Source organism: Archocentrus centrarchus, chromosome 5, assembly GCF_007364275.1.
Source record: "Archocentrus centrarchus isolate MPI-CPG fArcCen1 chromosome 5, fArcCen1, whole genome shotgun sequence".
Lineage (NCBI taxonomy): Eukaryota > Metazoa > Chordata > Actinopteri > Cichliformes > Cichlidae > Archocentrus > Archocentrus centrarchus.
Window position 1 is genome coordinate 10,748,788 of NC_044350.1, and position 21,312 is coordinate 10,770,099.

General features: G+C 42.0%; 1 protein-coding gene across 1 annotated transcript in view; it reads left to right on the plus strand.

Annotated features, from left to right (window-relative positions):
• Window positions 1-21,312, plus strand: part of slc2a9l2 (solute carrier family 2 member 9, like 2) — a 102,292-nt gene that overhangs the window by 8,131 nt on the left and 72,849 nt on the right. The window contains exons 3-5 of the mRNA XM_030728798.1: window positions 4,349-4,509; window positions 7,388-7,512; window positions 11,074-11,219. Coding sequence (XP_030584658.1) covers window positions 4,349-4,509; window positions 7,388-7,512; window positions 11,074-11,219 — 432 coding nt within the window. The remainder of the gene's footprint in view (window positions 1-4,348; window positions 4,510-7,387; window positions 7,513-11,073; window positions 11,220-21,312) is intronic.

A 21,312-nucleotide genomic window follows, 5' to 3' on the forward strand; every position in this document is an offset into this window, starting at 1 on the left:
AGGGGTCTGTGCCCCCTTGGGTGCGCCGCCATGTGGGGTGGGTTGGCTGCGTCGGGGTGCCTGGCTGGCATTCCGGGATTCTGGGTGCCCTCCCCCATGGGGGGGTGGGGCGCTCAGGTGGGGGAGCAGCAGTTACCCACATGGGGCCGGTTGGTTCTGACCACTGTATGTGTGTGTGTGTGTGCGTGTGGGTGTGTGTATGGGTGTGTGTGCGTGTGTGTGTGGGTGTGTGTGTGGGTATGTGTGCGTGTGTGTGTGTGTGTGTGTGTGTGCGTGTGCGATATTTGTTGTCTTTTGTATGCGTGTGGGGGTGTGTGTTGTGTCCTGTTCGCAGTGGGGGCCTGGAGCACGGTGGTATCCTGGGGGTGCGGTCACCTCAGGCCCTGGACCTGCCTTCCCTGGGTTGCAGGGGAGGTGTAGGGAACTGGGGTGCCTAGTGAGCCAGTAGCTAGCTGGCTCTCTTCCTCCGGGTGGTAGTCTTCTGCCTCCCGGTCTTATTTATTTACCCTTCCCCTCCTCCCACTCAGTTAAACATCACATTATGCACAGGTAGGTTCTTGGTGGTGGGGGGCTCGTGCTGCAGTGAGTGGGGCCACCTCTTTGGCTCTGCTCGCTGTGCTGCGTGATGTCCCACTCCTCCTTTTTTAATTGCATTATACAGTTCACAACACATCATACTACATATAGGGCCTTGGGGGCAGGTGTATCACACAGTGGTTAGTGGGTGGCACTGCTGAGGTAGCCCCACTTGTCTGTTCACTGCTGCCTGCTCTTCAATTTTATTTACATCTTAGACATCTTAGAGGGCCTTGGGGGGGCAGTGTGGATGGGCGCTGTTATTCAGTGCTCATATTACATCTGTCCCTCCAATTTTAATAGCACTGCAGTTTTCACACAACCATACACAGTCTTCTCAGTACATACACTCACATCTCCCCCCACACGCTGAGTGGGAGGAGGGGGCGGGCGGGTCTTCTCACACCCCAGTTTCATGCACCCCGCCTGGGATGGGGAATGGCTCGTTGTTCGGGGCTGGGTTGGCTGCTTCCCTGGGTTGCCGCTGGCTCTGTGCTGGTACCCGCTCTACCCCACTAGGTGGCCATGTGTGTTACGTGTGTGTGAGCATGAGTGTGTGACTGGTGCATGTGGATGTGCGTGCGTATGTGTGTATGAGTGAACGACTGGTGCGTGTGTGTGTGTGTGTGTGTGGACAGCTGGGCCTGGGTCTGGGGCTTGCCGAGCCCTGGCACCTGTGGGATGCGAAGGGCGGGAGTTACCCCTCCCAACTGCTCCATGCTGCTCCCCACTGGTCGTCACTGCCGCCCCTGGGGTGTCGACACCCGTGGGTCCCGGAGTGTGTGGCCGGATGTCTCAACCTGGTTTTTGACCTGCTCCCTTGGCGGCTGTGGCCTGGGGGTGGCTTGGGCCTCTTTGGCATGTGGGCGGGGCTCTGCCGGGTGTCGGGCTGCTCTCGGGCACTTGGGGCCTCAGGGGCCGCGTGCTCGGCTCGTGCTGGGGGTGCCGGCCTGCTGGGGGTGGGGGGGTGGGCTGCTCGTCGCCTCTGGCTCCCTGGACTCTTGCCCTTTGACCGTGGGGCTCCGTCTGTGGTCTCCCTCCTTACTCCTCTGGGGAGTGCACGCGGTTGCCATCGGGATGTGTGGCCTCAGGTCTTCTGAGCTCCTGGGCTGTGGATGGCCTGGGTCCCATGGGTCCTTCCCTATTTGCCTCTGGATCGCGGGGGGCATGGTTGCAGTTTCTTGCCCTCATTATTGAGTACATTGCATGACAGAGGCACATACACACACATTACTACAAACAATAAATTGTGTGTGTGTGTGTATATGTATGTGCATGTGGGTGTGTGTATGGATGCGAGTGTTAATATATCTACTTTTCTTTGATTTCTTTCTTTTTTTTCTCCTTTGCTGAGCAAAGTTAAAGTCCCACCTACTGTTTGCAGCCAATCCTCCAGTTTATGTCTACATTGAGCCATTGCTTTTTGTTTATTCTCCTTCTTAGGATCTGCCCACCAGGAGCACTAGCTGATCATTTATGTAGTTCTGGCTCCCCTCCACCACAGTAAGGCTCACCACTGCTCCTGCTGTCTTTACAAAATCCATACAAAATAGGCCAACAAGAAAGTCTAGTACAACGAAAATAACACAGAACGAATATTACAGATGCTATTCTCGCTACATTTCAAAGAGTCCCTTGTCAACCTCTTTAATAGCGTACTAAAGCCACAATTGTTTCTATGTGCAGCATAAAAACCTATAAACGAACATTCAGCTTTCTCCATGCGCAGCAGGACTACCCCCAACAGTGAACTATCTTCAAATGTGGGCAAAGGAATATTATATCAAGTGTTAAAAATTCATGTCAACTGAATTCTAATAGGTCGAGCTCCTGAGGTATCAGCCATTAGATATGCAAGTAGAGAGCAAACTTCTACTCATTTTAGAGTGGAAGCATCAAAGTAGGGAAAAAACAATTTCCTGCTCCTCATTCCACTTCCAAACAGTGCCAAGGTGATGGGAATTTACTCCTTAATAACATCTAGTTAGTTTCAGCAGCAGTAACACTTTATCTGAATTAATGTGCATGATACTGGCATCAAACTAATGTAACAATCATTATCATCAGTGCCATTTGTTCAATTATATCACTTTTAACACAAACATTTCTTACGGCAGCTTGACATTAACCGAGAGAACGTAACAACAGGCCAAATTATGATCCACTTCATATTGAGAGGGCTAATGAGCATATAATGTTATATAGTGATGTCTCAGATAGAGGTTTCCATAATGCAAAATCTAAAAATATCGATTGCGTTTTGTGGCCATGATGCCGGTGTGGCAGGGGAGTAATGTGACGAGTGAAGTATATCTTTGGTAATTATTTATCTGGTGCACGTGAGTTGGCTGATCTTCAGTGAGTGCTAAGGCTGATGAAAACCCTGTAGAAACTGGTGTAACCTGTAACCCCCCCCCCCCCCCCCCCCCACCCCCCCCCCCCCCCGTGCTTGTAGTGATAGAATTGTTTTCAGCAGCTTTGACGTGACGTTAAAGGTCATTTTTCAAATTTATGTTAAACAGAGCTGGCACTCATGTTGTTCTGCACAATGCTTACAGTGAACAGCCTTATTGCTCAGAAGTCAAAGCAAGCAACAATAGTGGCTATGTGACCAGTGCCATCTCTGTTTTCAGTGCTGTCAGGAATTATTCTTTGGTTATGGTTAAAAGATAATTCAAGAAAAGGTAATAGAGTCACTGAAAGAGCAACAACTACAAGCCCATTTTTTAGGCTTTCCATGCAACTGATGTCTTCATACTTGATGAAGACACTTGAGCCCTGAGTGCATTGACACACGTGCCAATAATTTCAAATGCTGCATTCACTGACTCATGATCTCAGTGCAATCAGGTTGCTCCCTGTTCAAAGATCTTATTTAGAAATTGTGAGAATTTGCAGTTAGATTAAGCCAGGGGCGTTATTAGGATCTTGAAACATTAGGGACTGAAACATTAGCCCAGCCCTGAAAGCTTGGCTTTTCACTCACTAACAGCACCTTTTTAAAGTTATTATATTTTATAGGCAAATTAAAATAAAATGTCAGAAGCTGTCCGCTACTTAAAGGTTGAAGCCACAGAATAATATTGGAATAAACAGTCAGTGTAATTTGAGTTTTTCACCTTTGTTATTTATTTATTTATTTAAACTTTAAGCAGCATTAAAGCCATAATTTTGATGACAGCCATATGCAAGATTGTATGCTAACATGTTAACTGCTGCCTATGTCTGGTCTTTTCAATGTTTAGCTCTTCCTCACCTTTCCTGCTGTTTTGCTGCACTCTTCACCACCTCTGTTCTCTCTCCTGTCCCAGTTGTAAAAAGAATGCTGTCATTAGGTGCTGGTCAAATGATCCAAATCTCTAATTATTCAAAAAACATCCGGGCCCAGAGCTAATGATGTGCCTGCATTAAGCCTGCTGATATTGATTTTTTTCCATGTTAAAAAAGCAAAAATGAAATCTTACCAATATTATTATTGGTATTAAAACTAAATTGGTGAGCTGTTACAAATAGTCATATCATTTAGCAATCCTGTCTTGGCAATCCTTATTTCCAGGTAAGGTTTAGGTCATAAAGTCAGCTTGGACAATTAAAAGTACACACAATACATATAATATTCATAAAACATATTCATAACATAAAATAATCTGATGGGGTTTTTAGTTTTACATTTTGATTTTTTTTTATAGCTGTTTTCTCTTCTCGTCATTTAGTTATATAAAAGACACATTTGAAAGATCTTTGTCTCTCTCATGTCACTCTTGTATTTCAGTACATTAAAGCTTTTTACAATAGGACATGGATTGAGAGATACGGGGAGCCTATTTCAGCAGAGACAGCAACTCTCCTCTGGTCCATCACAGTATCCATATTGTCTATTGGAGGCCTTTTTGGAGCCCTGTCTACCTCTTTAATTATCAAAGTCCTGGGGAGGTGAGTAGACTCATGTGCCTACAGTAACTCTTTTTCTTTTCTTTTCTTTTGGCATATTTGTACCCTCCCCCCCCCCTCCCCCCAAACCACCACCAACACACACACACACACACACACACACACACACACACACACACACACACACACACACACACACACACACACACACACAATGTCCTTGTTTATGCCTGAACTGTAGGTTTTCCACTGATGATGTAACCTAACAAAAATGATTCAACAAAATGACAACAAATGTGGTTCTAACATTGTGGCTAATTGGTGTATGGAGCCTACTCTTGATATGAAGGACTCATTCTAAGCTAAATAAAACACACTGATTTGCAATTACAGGTTAAATGTAAATGGTTAAATTTAAATAGACTGTAGAGTACTACTTTAGACTCCATTTAAATGTAACTACTAAGAGTAGTATTATGAATACTGCTCTAGATTCCATTTTTTTCCCCAATAATCCCTCTTAATCCAGCACAATGGGCCTTTAAACTTAAGCTTATTTTTTTTTCCCTCTAGTGGCCTAACATTTGGATTAGGGTTTTATTGTTTTATTGCTCAGCATTGTTGTCATAGCATTTTCTTGGCCTGATTGGGTGCTGTAATGGATGCAGTGTGGCACTCATAGTGCAAAGTGTTATTTTTCCCCTGTCTCTGTTTTTGCTGCAAGGCTCAGTCAGTCAGACAACTACTTCCATAAAGTACTGTAATAAATAAGTTTAAATCTGCTCTGTAGCAATCTCACTGTTGTCTTTAGCGTCCTTTTGCGGTGATCAAGTAGCAAAATGTGTTGTAATGGAATTTGCCCCCCTTTTTCCCTAATAGACTAAGATGTCAGTGGATTGATTCCAAGGACATAAAAGTTATTGCTCTTTACTGAGTGGGACTGGTTTGACAACCTATACTGCATGATGAGAGCCAATCTCACAGCCAGCATGATGTGTTTCTCAGGTTTCAGTCTAGCTCTAGTTGTTTCACCTTCGTGCAGGACTGCAGAGCCACATGTCCTACTATCCTCAGGGGACACATCCCGGTACTAACAAAATCACCTCAGTGCTAAGAAATAATGTCTTCTAAAAAACTTGTTATCCACTAATGATGAGAATGTCACAGAAAGACATATAAAGCTTTTATTCAGTCATATCAGACAGTTACGATACCCTTGAGATCCACCTTGGATTTCTCAGGTTGCAATACTCACTGTGTTAATTAGGCTGAAGCAAATTATTCATTCTCCCTCCACACTCTCTGCTCGATATCTGTGGGTCAGCTGGAAGGTTTACACAAAGTCTTGGAAAGGTTGAAATTCAGAGCAAGAGTTTAAAAAAAAATGTATGTATATATATATATATATATATATATATATATATATATATATATATATATATATATATATATATATATATATATATATATATACACACACACACAAATATGTATACACACAAATATGTATACACACAGACTAATGAAGGCTCATGGAACTTTTGAAAAGAAACATGTCATGAGTTTTTTTCTTCTTTTAAATAAACATGCATGGATATTTCACTCCAGACATGAAAAGAGCTTCATATACATTTGCAGCTGAATGCACCACTACACAAATGTGATTACTTAATTTTTAGATTTAACTATAGATTTAAACACAGAATGAGGAAAAAAAAAGCCTTCATCTAAAAAAAACAAAAACAGGGGTGATTATCATGCTGCCGGTGTTGTGTGACTGGTGTTGAAATACTGAGTGAAGATGCTATAACTTGAGAAACACACGGCTCTGAGAGTCTCAGTCGTGTTATTGAGCATCTCGCCACGGAGATAGCAAAAATCAATCGGAAAAAAAAAACATCTTTTTTCTTTGACTCCTGACATTAGAAATGTTACAATTTGTGCAGCTTAGGGACCACCTGAATGCACACACACACATAGTAGAGAGGCATGTGGAATAAATAAATGAACTTGGTGAACAAAGGCTGGCAGTGAGGCAGACTAAATAAAAAAAGTTGCTGTAGAGTCCAGGCATATGAATCCAAACAGTCACAGTAAGCAGATGAGCTGGAGATTATGAGTAACTGTCCCAGTGCTGGAGAACAGGGGAACCAGAGACAATGGGTGGCCTGGTGGCAAGGCTCACAAACAGTGCTGCCCAGGTGGATGTGTTGTAGATGGGGAATTAAAGGGGAGACTGCTCCAGAAGGCAGGACCAGCCGTGAAAGTGGAACTCCACCAGGGGCAATGCTGGAGGGTGATGGCTAAGGCAAAGACAGAGTGGGGACCAGGCAGGAAAGCAAGAAGAGCAGAAGAAGAGCTCAGGGCAAGATGCAGAAGACGCACAAGAGACCGGAAACCAGAACAGTCAGACAACTGATGAGGTCCAGGAGGCAGGACAGACCAGTGTTCTTTGAAATGGGGGTCAGTGTGACAGCTGATAGGACCTGGCAGAATAGTGTCCTCTTAAACTGGATGGTTCAGAGCAGTTAACTAGCCAGAGTTCAAACTAAACTGTGTTATGTAATAAGTGTTTGAGAACTGACTGTTTCTAGTCGAGAAGAGTGACCAGATCTAATTTCAGCTGTGATGATGGCCTTGAAAATGTGTTAATATTCACTTCTTTCTTTATCTTCCCCAAACTGTAAAAAAGTCACTTGGTTATTCTACATAACAGCCTTTTATGTATTCCAATCTACTAGTTCTTGCTCTGCTAATCTTTTCGTTAGATGACCTTCTTGTCATAACAGGTGAAGCGCTATAGTAATTGAATGAAATGAGTTACCTTAAAATTTGTATGAGATTTATTTTTTGAGTGTCTATGATTGTGGTTCTCTTTTTTAATTATAATTATTTTTTATGTATTCTTATTGACTTTTAGAAAGGGGACCTTGCTGCTGAATAACATCTTTGCTGTAATAGCTGCTTTGCTTCTGTCTCTGGGTGAGATGTCAAGATCTTTTGAGATGCTCATTATTGGACGACTCATTATGGGGGTGGACTCTGGTAAGAAGTATGTTTTTATAATTCCCACTCATCAGGCAGTGCACAAGAGTCAGTGTGGAACATAAAGTTGTAGTGTGAGGGAGTACAAAGAAAAAAGTAATTCAGTTAATCATGTAAATTTATCATGATATTGAGCTAAATTTGGTCGACCTTATCAGAAAATGCCAAAATGCCAGACATCCTCTCTTGGAGTGATGCTAGATATACCAAGAATTTCTTCTCCCCTCACCTATTTTCATTCTCCAGGTATTTCATTTATATACCACTGCAGCATGTCATTAAATTTTGTATTGTTTCATAGTGTTTGTTCTGTTCAGTCTTTCTATGCTTTCCTTTTTCTTTTCCCTTTCTCCTCACATCCCACCAGCTGGTCACAGCAGATGGCTGCCCTTCGCTGAGCCCAGTTCTGCTGGAGGTTTCTTCCTGTTAAAAGGGAGTTTTTCCTTCCCACACTTCCAAAAGTGCTTGCACATGAGTGTGTGTGTGTGTGTGTGTGTGTGTGTGTGTGTGTGTGTGTGTGTGTGTGTGTGTGTGTGTGTGTGTTTTCAATTTTGTTTTTTTTGCCAGAATGCTGTGGGGTCTTTACCTTACAGTATAAAGTGCCTTGACCAAACTGTTGTTGTGAATTGTCGTTATATAAACATTAAATTGAACAGAAAATCAGAGTTACTATAATCCTTTAGAAATTGAGGTTTGTATCGCAGGTAAATGGATCTCATCACCTCGAGACAAATAAGTAAAACTCAGGTTACTGACCACTGCCTCAAAGAAACACTGACTACTTTTTAATGCTCTTGTTTAGCTTCAAATTAGAGCAGGGTTGAGTTAAAGGCAATTGGACTTCAGGTTCTTGAAAATGTTTCATCTTTCATCTGAAAGACTTCTAACAGCTCATGAGGAATCCCAGGTAGTCTGAGGGGAGTTCCAGGTGGGTCAACAATCCTCTTGACATCTAGTCAAGAAGACTGCTGACAGCCCCCCCCCCCCCCCCCCCCCCCCCCCCCACCCCATTGCCATGTGAGTTACTGGGGTCAGATGAACTATGGTGTGCCTCTTGGTGTGAATTGTGTGTCACTTGACCAAAGGTGTAAATTCTTTGTGAGTCATTATGATCAGAATTCTGGCTGACCTTTTTTTTTTTTTTTTAAATGCCCCATTTTTAATTTTTTTTTTTTTTTTTTTTTTTTTTAAGTGGCCTTAATCCTCTTCTGTACATATCAATGTATCCAGCATGTATACATATCCAGTACGTTTTTTTTTTTTCCCATTGAGATCTGATGTGTTTTTCTAAGTGTTCCATTATTTTTTGGGGGCAGTGCAAATTAGCCCAGATTACTTAAGTGGCTCCATAGAGTAGTGGTTTATGCATTCACCTAATAAGTAATGTAAAAATCTGCCCACTGTGGTGAACCTTTGTGAATAAGGGAGCAGCTGAAAGTAGCTTATTTAGGTTCCAACACGGAGAAATAGTAGCTGCCTCAGATATGTGCTTTCTGAAAAAATACACACATTCACAGGAGAGCGGGATAACTTGTTTACAATTTGTAGTCAGTGGAAATTGATTTGTGTTAAAGTGTTAACTTGTTCTATCAGAGCAGACCATTCCTAATGCACAGATCATCAATGACCCATGACAATGCCTCACAGTTCAAGACAGCCAGCTGTGAAATGTGGCTTGGTATTTGATGCTGTCAGTGCAGTGGAGGTGTCGCTGTGTCTGTGCTTGTAGATTTATGTGGTAAAACAAAACAAAACAGACTCAGATAAAGATTAGGAAAACAATGTTTTTACAGACTGCTGAAGGCTACAAATGTTTGAACAAATATTCCCCTAGTATGTCAATACATGCACTGGTACAGAAAGTATTCAGTCCCTTTTAAATATTTTACTCTTTGTTTCATTGCAGCCATTTGCTAAAATCAAAAACGTTCATTTTATTTCTCATTAATGAACACTCAGCACCCCATCTTGACAGAAAAAAACAGAAATGTAGACATTTTTGCAAATTTATCAAGAAAGAAAAATTGAAATATCACATGGCCATACAGTAAGTATTTAGACACTTTGCTGTGACACTCACATTTAATTCACATGCTTTCCATTTTTTTCTGATCCTCCTTGAAATGTTTCTACTCCTGCATTGGAGTCAATCTGTGTTTAATTAAACTGATTTGACTTGATTAGCAAAGGCACACACCTGTCTATATAAGACCTCACAGCTCACAGTGGATGTCAGAGCAAATGAGAATCATGAGGTCAAAGGATGTGCCCAAGGAGCTCAGAGACAGAATTGTGGCAAGGCACAGGTCTGGCCAAGGTTACAAAATAATTTCTGCAGCACTCAAGGTTCCTGAGAGCAGAGTGGCCTCCATAATCCTTAAATGGAAGAAGTTTGGGATGACTAGAACTCTTCCTAGCTCTGGCTGTCCAGCCAAACTGAGCAATCGTGGGAGAGGAGCCTTGGTGAGAGAGGTAAAGAGGAACCCAAAGATCACTGTGGCTGAGCTCCAGAGATGCAGTAGGGAGATGGGAGAAAGTTCCACAAAATCAGCTATCACTGTAGCCCTCCACCAGTCGGTGCTTTATGGCAGAGTAGCCCGACAGAAGCCTCTCCTCAGTGCAAGACATATGAAAGCCTGCACAGAGTTTGCCAAAAAACACATGAAGGACTCCCAGACTATGAGAAATAAGATTCTCTGGTCTGATGAGACAAAGATTGAACTTTTTGGCGTTAATTCTAAGCGGTATGTGTGGAGAACACCAGGCACTGCTCATCACCTGCCCAATACAATCCCAACAGTGAAACGTGGTGGTGGCAGCATCATGCTATGGGGGTGTTTTTCAGCTGCAGGGACAGGACAACTGGTTGCAATTGCAGGAAAGATGATTGCGGCCAAGTACAGAGATATCCTGGAAGAAAACCTCTTCCAGAGTGCTCAGGACCTCAGACTGGGCCGAAGGTTTACCTTCCAACAAGACAGTGCCCCTAAGCACACAACTAAAATAATAAAGGAGTGCTTCGGAATACCTCTGTTAACATTCTTGACTGGCCCAGCCAGAGCCCTGACCTAAACCCAATTGAGCATCTCTGGAGAGACCTGAAAATGGCTGTCCACCAATGTTCACCATCCAACCTGACGCAACTGGAGAGGATCTGCAAGGACGAATGGCAGAGGATCCCCAAATCCAGGTGTGAAAAACTTTAATTTCCAAGAAGACTCATGGCTGTACTAGCTCAAAAGAATGCTTCTACTCAATACTGAGCAAAGGGTCTGAATACTTATGATCATCTGATATTTCAGTTTTTGAAAATTTTTACATTTCTGTTTTTTTCTGTCAATATGGGGTGCTGAGTATACATTAAATAAAATGAACTTTTTTGATTTTAGCAAATGGCTGCAATGAAACAAAGAGCGAAAAATTTAAAGGGGTCTGAATACTTTCCATACCCACTGTATAAGCCTTTTTTCTTCTGATGGGAGGAGTGTTTGGGCTATATAAACATGAATGCATCATGTCTGTTTTAGATATTAATATATTGTTTTTCCCCCCCCCCTACAGGTATTGCTCTCAGTGCTCTCCCTATGTACCTGGGAGAAATTTCCCCAAAGCATTTCAGAGGTTTGATTGGCCAGTTTAACTCCATCCTGATCTGCTTTGGAGTGTTCACTGGACAAGTGCTGGGGCTGCCTGAGCTGCTGGGTCAGGTTAGTGGTGTAGAAAGCTATCAAAATGAAATAATGGATGTATACTGTATAAATCATTTTGCTCTTGCAGAGTTTTCTAGTTGCATTTTTTAAAAATTATAATAGTAATTTTAAATCAGGATAACAAAGTGGAATATGGGTTTTGGTAAAGGAAAGGTAGGCAATTGAAAACCACCACATCACTCAGTTTTCAATCTACTGTTTGTGGAGAGGATCTGTTGACTTTGGATGTCTGGAGGGAATTTCTTTATTATTTTTTCTTTAATAAAGTCTAAGTTTGCTCTGGTGTCACTGTCCTGAGATCACAAAGAAACTATCTTAGGGCATTTCAGCAAGCACAAAGCTAGTGTGCGATTTATGGGTGACTGGAATCTGCTCAATGAAATACGTTCAATTCATGCATATGGTAAAACCTGTCTTGACTTCAGTGATGCATTAATTAAATCTATTGCGACAGTCATTTGCCACTGGTTCCAATGGTTCCTGTTATGTTTTACATTTTGTGTGTTGTTCAAGGGCCCTAAATGTTGATTTTTATGTTAGCTGAATTTTTATATTTTGATTTATTCATCATTCTATTGTCATTATTCTAGTGTAATGTGGGACTTAGATCTTACATTATTGAGTCTTTGATTTTGGTGTTTTTTTTTTATTTAATATAGTGACCATTTTTTTCTCTTGCCTTGTATTTTGATTTATGTCTTTTATTATTATGCTGCATATTTGTTACTTTTTGTATCTTTTGCATCAGCTGCAGTAAAGGCTCATCTTCAGCTCATTCTTTTCTTTCTTGCATTCTGTGTTTCAGTCCTCACTCCTGCCCCTACCATTTCCCTCTGCTAAAACAGGATATGTCTGGCATATCTCTGGATGTCATCTTTCTTCCTTTCAATATAAACATAAGAGCACTGTTGAGTGGGTGCCAGCGTTTGGCTGTTTTGGATTTGTAATGGGGGGAGCACTGGGTCAAAGTGCTGTTATAGTAAAATCATTGAAGAAGTGTGTGAAATTTGATAGGTCTAGCTTGAATAGTATGCATCTCAGGTGTGAATTTTAACATCCTAGGTCACATTGTTCTTGAATTATCGCATTCACAAGATTTTCAGAAAAATTAACCTCTGACCTTTAGCTTGCGGTCAAGGTTGCCAAGATTGGAATTTGTCTGAGATTTTTAGTAGACGCATCAATAGTGTGAATTTGAACATTCTAGGTAGACACTGATATCGAGTTATGGCCAACGTTAGTTTTTGTGGAACAGACGCTGTTGCCACCAACGCCAAGACTGTGACAATAGCTCAACTTTTTCTTCGAAACAACTGAGCTAAAAATAAAATTAAATCAGGATCAGGGGCCTGTGTGAGCAGGGGGCAGCAGGAGGGGGAGGGGGGGGGGGGGGGGGGGGGGCAGGGAGTGAGTTGAGTGCCCTGACAGCCTGGTGAATGAAGTTGCCCCTCAGTCTGCTTGTCCTGGCCCAGAGACTCTGTAGTCTCCTCCCTGATGGCAGTGGGCTCAAGAGGGTGTGTGATGGGTGGGTGGGGTCCACAGCAATACAGAGGTTTTTCAGGTGCCCCTGTAGAAAGTGCAAACTTGATGAAGACATTGGAGCTGTGCAACGGCTTGCAGTCATGGGTTAAAAGTGTGAAGAGGAGGGGGCGTAGTACACATCCCTGGGGGTCCCCCGTGCTCAGTGTGATGGTGCTGGATGTGTTGCTGCTGCTGACCTGAACTGCTTGTGGTCTCCTGGTCAGGAAGTCCAGCAGCCAGTTGCACAGGGAGGTGTTCAGCCCCAGTCAGTCCAGTTTTAGAATGAGCTATTGAGGGATGATTGTGTTGAATGCTGAACTGAAGTCAATGAACAGCATTCTGAAATAGCAGTCTCTATTGCCCAGATGAGTGAGGGCTGAATGGAGGGCAGTAGAAATGGTATCATCAGTTGAGCGATTTGACTGATATGCAAACTGAAAGGGGTCGGGGGGTGGAGGGGGGTGGGAGATGGCAGTCTTGAGATTTTGCATGTCTAGCTGTTCAAAGTACTTCCCGATGGTGGGGGTGAGTGCAACTGGACGGTCATCACTGAAACAGGTGGGTGACTACTTCTTTGGGACAGGGATGATGGTGGTTGTTTTAGGGTGTGTTGGGACAACAGCCTGACTCAGCAAGATGCTGAGACAGTGAAAGAGTCTCTTCCATCCAGACTGGATAATGCCAAGAATGTGTCAAATGTGTCCAGACAACCTGGCTGCTGGGAATTTCTGGCATTCCAGTGTTGAAAACAAAAGCAAACATTGGTGGTTTGTGTCGCTTTTGTTATGGTGCTATATACAACTGTATGTGCTGCCATAACAAAGGCAACACAAAACTGAAGAGCATTCATCCATTTGCAGTCTAAATTGTACAGGTTTAGATTTACATGTAAACATGCTTCCTTCCACCCCTAACCCTCCCCACCCTGGTGCTCCCATGCTGTATGCTATGTGCTTACTATGCAGAGGATTTTCATCCTCATACTGTGCCCCCCATTATGGGGCAAAAAATGAATTTTTTTTTTTCCTCACCTATCCTCTTGTATTTGCTTTGTTTCCCTCTTTTGTAACGGCAGCGCCTCTCGGTGATGGCAGCAAGGCCACAAAAACTTATCTCCCTCTGTCTGGTTGTTTGTCTTTTCTTGGATGGGTGTTCTAACTATAATTTCCTCATTGTGGGATCAATAAAGTATCATCATCATCAAATAAGGATTCTGGAGAAACCACTGCATGTGACAAAAAGACTGAAACACCAGAAGACTACAAACTGTAGATGTAGATCCTTAAGCGTGTGCACAGAATCTTGCAGGGTTCTGCTTTTTAAAAGTGATTCATCATGGAGCTAATTGCATGTTTTGGATTTTGACTTCTACTGTTAGCCATGCATGTGGCCTTTAATACCTGTTTGCATATCAGTGTTTGCTTTAGGGTTATCTCACAAATAGCAGCAGAGCAGTGAAAATTGTGCTGCATCAGCAAGGCTCTGCTACAGTGCCAGAGCAGCAGATGTTATCCATGACCACAGTGCATAACTGTGGCTTAGTCATCATTAAGAAATTATCACTAATTCATTACCAGAAAACTATCAGTTTTATTTAATGCCTCAAAGGTAAGAGCTTATTGAGTTTAGTGCTTTGTTATTGAAACAAACTACATAAGTGAGAAAAGGAAAATAATTAAAGTGATGTGTCCAACAAAAAATAAACCTCACTTTCATTCCTTTAAGTTTTTTTTTTTTTTTGCATTTTTTGGCCACAGCAGCTTTCTTTGGTAGTGGAAGGAGACAGGAAGGGGGAGTGGGGGTGGGGGTGCAGGGGAGGACAAGCTAGTGATAGGTCAGGACCAGGGTTATAATAGTTTTGGATTTTACATTATAGTTTAGTTTTAGTTAGTTTTTACTTTTTTTTCTCTAATTCAGTTAGTTTTAATTAGTTTTCAGAGTGGTTTTTCTCGTTTTTATTAGTTTTTATTTTTGGTTTCATGCGTAGTTTTAGTTAGTTTCAGTATTAGTTTTAGTATTTTCATACCTAATCAGGTGCAAGATTCAAGGCGCAAAAGTGACTATTGTGTAATGAAAACTTGACAAAAAGATACATTTAAAGAAATATAGTCAACAACCAACTGTTCACAAGACATGCTAAATTTGTGTAATATTAAGGACACACATGAGCATAACCAGGGAGAAACAAAGAAAAACATGAACTCCCAAACTCAATAAATTCTACAATAAACTCCACAATAAACTTCAGCATCAGTGCAGCAGATTAATAACGCCTACATGTGGTGTTAAACAAAAACAAACTCTTTGAAGGAGTCAAAGCTCAAATCCAGCTGCATCCTGATGTTCTCACCACCTGAAGCTGCTTCTGTTTTGGAGCTAGCTTGGTTAGATGCTGCTAATTAAACTTGCAGGGTCTTTGCGGCCTCTGTACACAACCCACGGAAGTTGTCGACCTCATGTCCACATTTATGCTTGTGTAGCTGGATTGTGTGTGTTAATTACCTTGTGGTCGTGTGCAGGTGTTTGTACTCAAAGAACCTCCATACGGGACTCTGCCGCTTTCTCGGCAGACCGCAGCCATTACTTTGCGGACCAGCGCGGTGAGCGCACGCACATGCGCACTCACACAGTTGTCCTATGGCGCTCCCAGCTTAAACTCGGAGAGCGGAAACAATGATTTCATATCAATCCACAAGGCTTAATAAAAAAAAACAAGTAAATGAAAGTCAGTTTATCGATAATTTCAGTTAGTTTTAGTTAGTTTTGTAAACTCACAATTCAGTTTTAATTAGTTATCGTTTTTTCCTTTTAATTATAGTTTTTATTTATTTCAGTTAACGACAATGTTTTTTCAATTTCAGTTTTCGTTATTTCGTTCGTTTTCGTTAACTATAATAACCCTGGTCAGGACTTGAACCCACGCCGCAACACGACATTTATGTGGTCGCCTGCTCCACCACTGAGCCACCCGGGCATCACTTTCATTCCTTTAAGTTTCACACTAATTCATGTCTTAATTTTTTGACTGTCACGTCGGCCCTGTGACCTTAGCGACTATGTGATATTAAGGTGAGAATTAACCACCAGTGCTTAAATGTCAAGGTCTTTCCATTAGTCAGTAGAACTGATGAACCCTCAGTGGCAGACTTATTCAACTCTGCAGCTTCAGTATAGCAGAAAATTTCATTTTGACTTGACATTCAAGCTTGAAGTCATACTGAAGCAAGATGTTCCAACTCTGCTCATTCTATTCCTCACTTTCTCAGGCTGGCTGAAAGCACTTTGCCCATGAGCAATGCCTTCCTCTGCCACTTCGGCAACAGACTCACGTTTTTACCCTTCACACTATGCGACCGGTTCCATCTTTCCCTCATTTCAATAGGCTATCAGCAGGAGTTCTCAGTCACACCTTCTTTACCCTTGAGGAAAATATTATCCACTTCATCCCTTCTTGCCTCAGCGCACAACCGTACACAACTTCAGCCATGTCGACTTGGTCTGCTGCTGAAATGTTTTCGTGACAGATTATTTATGTGCTAGATTTTCAGTTTATCTTTTGGGGCTGGAAACAGACATTAGCCTAAGGCACAGATGCTTTGAAAGCCAAAATAAGTTGTGTAATATGCCAATAATATGAAGTGCTCTGCTCCTGGCACAATTTGTTGACATTAGATCATTGCTCACTTTGGCATAGTATAAAAAAAATGAATAATGGAATACATTTTCCCAAAATTGCTTTTCCAAATTTAAAGTATGACAATATATTTTTTGGCACTAGCCTGTTCAGACAGTGTTGGATTATGATTTAAAAAATAAATAAAAATAAAAAAAAAATCCTTATGAGAAAATTAATGGATGTAAATGTATCTATCTTCAACTTTTTTTGTTAAAAGATCCAATAAAGGGGCAGCACGGTGGCGCAGTGGTTAGCACTGTTGCCTCACAGATAGAATACCATCTGGAAGGCCTGGGTTCGATTCCACCTTGGCCCAGACCTCTCCCTCTCTCTGTGTGGAGTTTGCATGTTCTCCCCGTGCTTGCGTGGGTTTCCTCCGGGTACTCCGGTTTCCTCCCACATTCCAAAGACATGCACTTACTGGGGTTAGGTTAATTGGCTAATCTAAATTGCCCATAGGTGTGAATGTGAGTGTGAAAGGTTGTTCGTCCCTCTGTGTTGGCCCTGTGACAGGCTGGCGACCTGTTCAGGGTGTACCCTGCCTCTCGCCCTATGACAGCTGGGATAGGCTCCAGCCCCCCCGCGACCCTGACCAGGATAAGCGGAAGTGAATGGATGGATGAAGATCCAATAAAGATAAATAAAAGAGAATGGATACATGGATTAAAAAAAAAACAACTCCTACTTTGTCTGTAAATCTAAATCTAAAGTACCCACTCCTTGTCTGCTTTAAGTGTTCTGTAATGGCATGCTGTCTGCTGGTCATTGCACTTGACTGTAACAGGTACACCCATCAGCTCTTAGCTGTAGGCAGCACATCGTTTTCAAGAGCAATTATCATTGCCATTCCAAATTTCACATTTTACAAATTGATCCCTGTTCACTGAAACACAGTAACCTTTGGTATATAATCACTATCAAGTCATAAAAGAAACACAAAGAAAAATCAATTGAGTGTAAAAGCTGAGCATCTTTATGTGACTGTAATTCATAAATGTGTGCCAGCACATTAACCACAGCAACAGATGTTATTGCATATGAAGTGAAATTGATTTGCCTGTGTAAATGTTTGCATTTGATAACACACATCAAAGGCTTCATAGACTAGACTGTATCTGTGTCTTCATTTGTCTGGAGCTTATCCTTTTGTGCAGAAACCTATATGCATAATGCACATCTCCCACAGTGCATGAGGTGTCGTTCCAACAATGCTAATATAAAAGTAACAAACATGTTTTCAAGCCAGTGGATTTTGGATAAAGCTTCCGTTTACATAATTTCTATGGCCCAATTCCCATCCAGAATAAAGGTATGAGTGTTCTAGTGATTAATTTACTTTCTGTTACCTTCTCCTGCCTTTTCCATGGTTTTCCTCTGGATGTACTCAGCGGAATATAAATATGTAATGCATTCCTATCCTATGTTTTCTCTGGTTTAAAAGAAGAAAAAAATACTGCCTTCTTTAAGCCATATGTGTCTCTTTAATAAAAGAATATACTCAACTTTCCAAACCAAATTAAATTTTACTTTTGCTTCAAAAAAGTAAACAGATCCTCCTCCTCTGTTTTCTTCCACTGTAGTTTGCACTGACACACTTAGAGCTCTGGGAAGAACGAAAGGATTTATGTTTATTTATAAGTATTGATTTGTCACATTTGTCTTATGACCTGCAGTCCACCTTTCTAGATAGTTGCACATTGATATGTGGCAACTTTTATCACGTCACTTTCATTTTCATTTCACAGGTAAATCACACACATGTGACTATCTAATAATAATGCCTTCTCTGCCCTTTAGTTATGAAGCTCAAACAGGCATCCCCTTGCTGGAGGCTGTTCATGGTGTCTGTCTGAGATGTCAATTGTAGGGAGCAGTATTTTGATAAGTTTTGACAAATGATAATTTATGTAACCTTCAAACTAAGCCGCTGAACTTCTTTGGCAAGAGGAGCATGTTTATTTGCATTATAGTAGGAACAGATTCTTAAACAGCCAGCCACTTGCAAGATAGCGAAGCCATCAGCATGCCTTAAACATAGCTGCAGACATGTGAAAAAGACAAGACATCATCTGGTCCTTGAAAGGTTCTAAAATTTCTGAAATAAAACTTCAGATGACAACACATGACATATTATTTATTGTTATTAAATGAATGTATGTCAAGAATACTAATCACACTGTTTACTGTGAATACACAATGCACAATGCATCCTAGTCATTTGGAAAAACGTATGATCTCAGTGCACAACATGAAATGCATAATGGGTGTATTCCCCATATATAAGATTTCACAGTCCAGTGGAAAACTACAAAAACCCTTAAGAGGGAAAATAGCATATTATTTATCATATTATTTATTTAACAAAAACTAAGCCAGAACGCAGAAACTGTGTGCGGAAAACTAAGTACACCCCATGATTAAATAGCCTGTACAACCACCATTAGCAGCAGTTGAAGTAATCATTTTCTGTGTTACTTTATCGGTCTTTGTCAGTTATTGTGTCGTGGAGGAATTTCAACCCACTCTTCTTTACAACGTTGCTTCAGTTCATTGAAGTTTGTGGACATTCATTTATGCAAAGCGCTTTTAAGTCCCACCACAGTATTTCAGTTGCATTGAGGTCTGGGCTTGACTGGGTCATTGCACCTTGATTCTTTTTTTTTTTTCTTCAGCCATTCAGTTGTAGATTTGTGCTTGGGGTCATTGTCCTGTTGCATGACCCAATTTTGGCTAAGCTTTTAGCTGTCGGACAAATGGCCTCACTTTTGACTCTAGAATACTTTGATATAAAGAGGATTTCATGGTTAGTGACTGCAAGGTGCCCAGGTCCTGTGGCTGCAAAACAAGCCCAAATCATCACCCCTCTACCACCGTGCTTGACAGTCGATATAAGACGCTTATGATAATATGCCATGTTTGATTTTCTCCAAATGTAGTGCATTATGTCCTAACATCTGCACTTTTGTCTCTTTTATCCAAAGGAAATTGTTCCAAATGTCTTGTGATTTGTTCAGATGCAACTTTGCAAAGCTAAGCCATACTGCCACATTAGAGATTTTTTGCAATTCCCCTGAGCATTGCACAGTTTGACCTTTGGGTGAATTTGCTGGTATATTCCCTTCTGGGAAGATTGGCGACAGACTTGAATGCTGTGAATATTTTTTTCTCACTGTAGAATAATGGACTTCAAATAGTTAGGTTATAAGACCATTTGAAACCATTCTCAGACTGATGAGCAGCAACATTTGTTTCTTTAAGATTGCTGTTCACTTCTTTCCTCCTTGAAATTGTGTTACAACACACTGAATGCTTGAGACCAGCAAACTACTAAAACTTCTGCTTTTAGAGAGGTAATCACACTTGCTGATGAGCAGTTAATCAAGTTCATTTGATTATCAACACCTGGCTGCTATTTTCCCTCTAAAGGGTTTTTGTAGTTTTCCACTGGACTGTGAAATATTATATATAAGGAATACAGCCATTATGCATTTCATGTTGTGCACGGAGGTCATAAGTTTTTCCAAATGACTAGGATGCATTGTGTACTGTATGTTCACAGTAAACAGTGCGATTAGTATTCTTGACATACATTCATTTAATAACAAGAAAAAATAAACTTAATGTTTATGTACTTGTTGTTAATGCACCATGACTCCACATCTGAAATTGAACCCCTCTGTGGTGGGCATAGCCCAGGGTCACTCGGTTATATTTTTAATCTGGTTTTTTATATACACTGCTCAAAAAAATAAAGGGAACACTTAAACAACACAATATAACTCCAAGTAAATCAAACTTCTGTGAAATCAAACACTGACTGACAATCAATTTCACATGCTGTTGTGCAAATGGAATAGACAACAGGTAGAAATTATTGGCAATTAGCAAGACACACTCAATAAAGGAGTGGTTCTGCAGGTGGGGACCACAGACCACTTCTCAGTACCTATGCTTTCTGGCTGATGTTTTGGTCACTTTTGAATGTTGGTGGTGCTTTCACACTCGTGGTAGCATGAGATGGACTCTACAACCCACACAAGTGGCTCAGGTAGTGCAGCTCATCCAGGATGGCACATCAATGTGAGCTGTGGCAAGAAGGTTTGCTGTGTCTGTCAATGTAGTGTCCAGAGGCTGGAGGCACTACCAGGAGACAGGCCAGTACACCAGGAGATGTACTGGTGGCCGTAGGAGGGCAACAACCCAGCAGCAGGACTGCTACCTCCGCCTTTGTGCAAGGAGGAACAAGAGGAGGAGTACTGCCAGAGCCCTGCAAAATGACCTCCAGCAGGCCACAAATGTGCATGTGTCTGCACAAACAGTTAGAAACCAACTCCATGAGGATGGTATGAGGGCCCGACGTCCACAGATGGGGGTTGTGCTCACAGCCCAACTCCGTGCAGGACGCTTGGCATTTGCCAGAGAACGCCAGGATTGGCAAATTCGCCACTGGCGCCCTGTGCTCTTCACAGATGAAAGCAGGATCACACTGAGCACATGTGACAGACGTGACAGAGTCTGGAGACGCCGTGGAGAGCGATCGGTTTGGCAGTGGGTCAGTAATAGTGTGGGGTGGCATTTCTTTGAAGGGCCGCACAGCCCTCCATGTGCTCGCCAGAGGTAGCATGACTGCCATTAGGTACCGAGATCAGATCCTCAGACCCCTTGTGAGACCATACGCTGGTGCGGTTGGCCCTGGGTTCCTAAAGCAGGACAATGCTAGACCTCATGTGGCTGGAGTGTGTCAGCAGTTCCTGCAAGATGAAGCCATTGAAGCTATGGACTGGCCCGCCCGTTCTCCAGACCTGAATCCGATTGAGCACATCTGGAACATCATGTCTCGCTCCATCCAACAACGTCACGTTGCACCACAGACTGTCCAGGAGTTGGCGGATG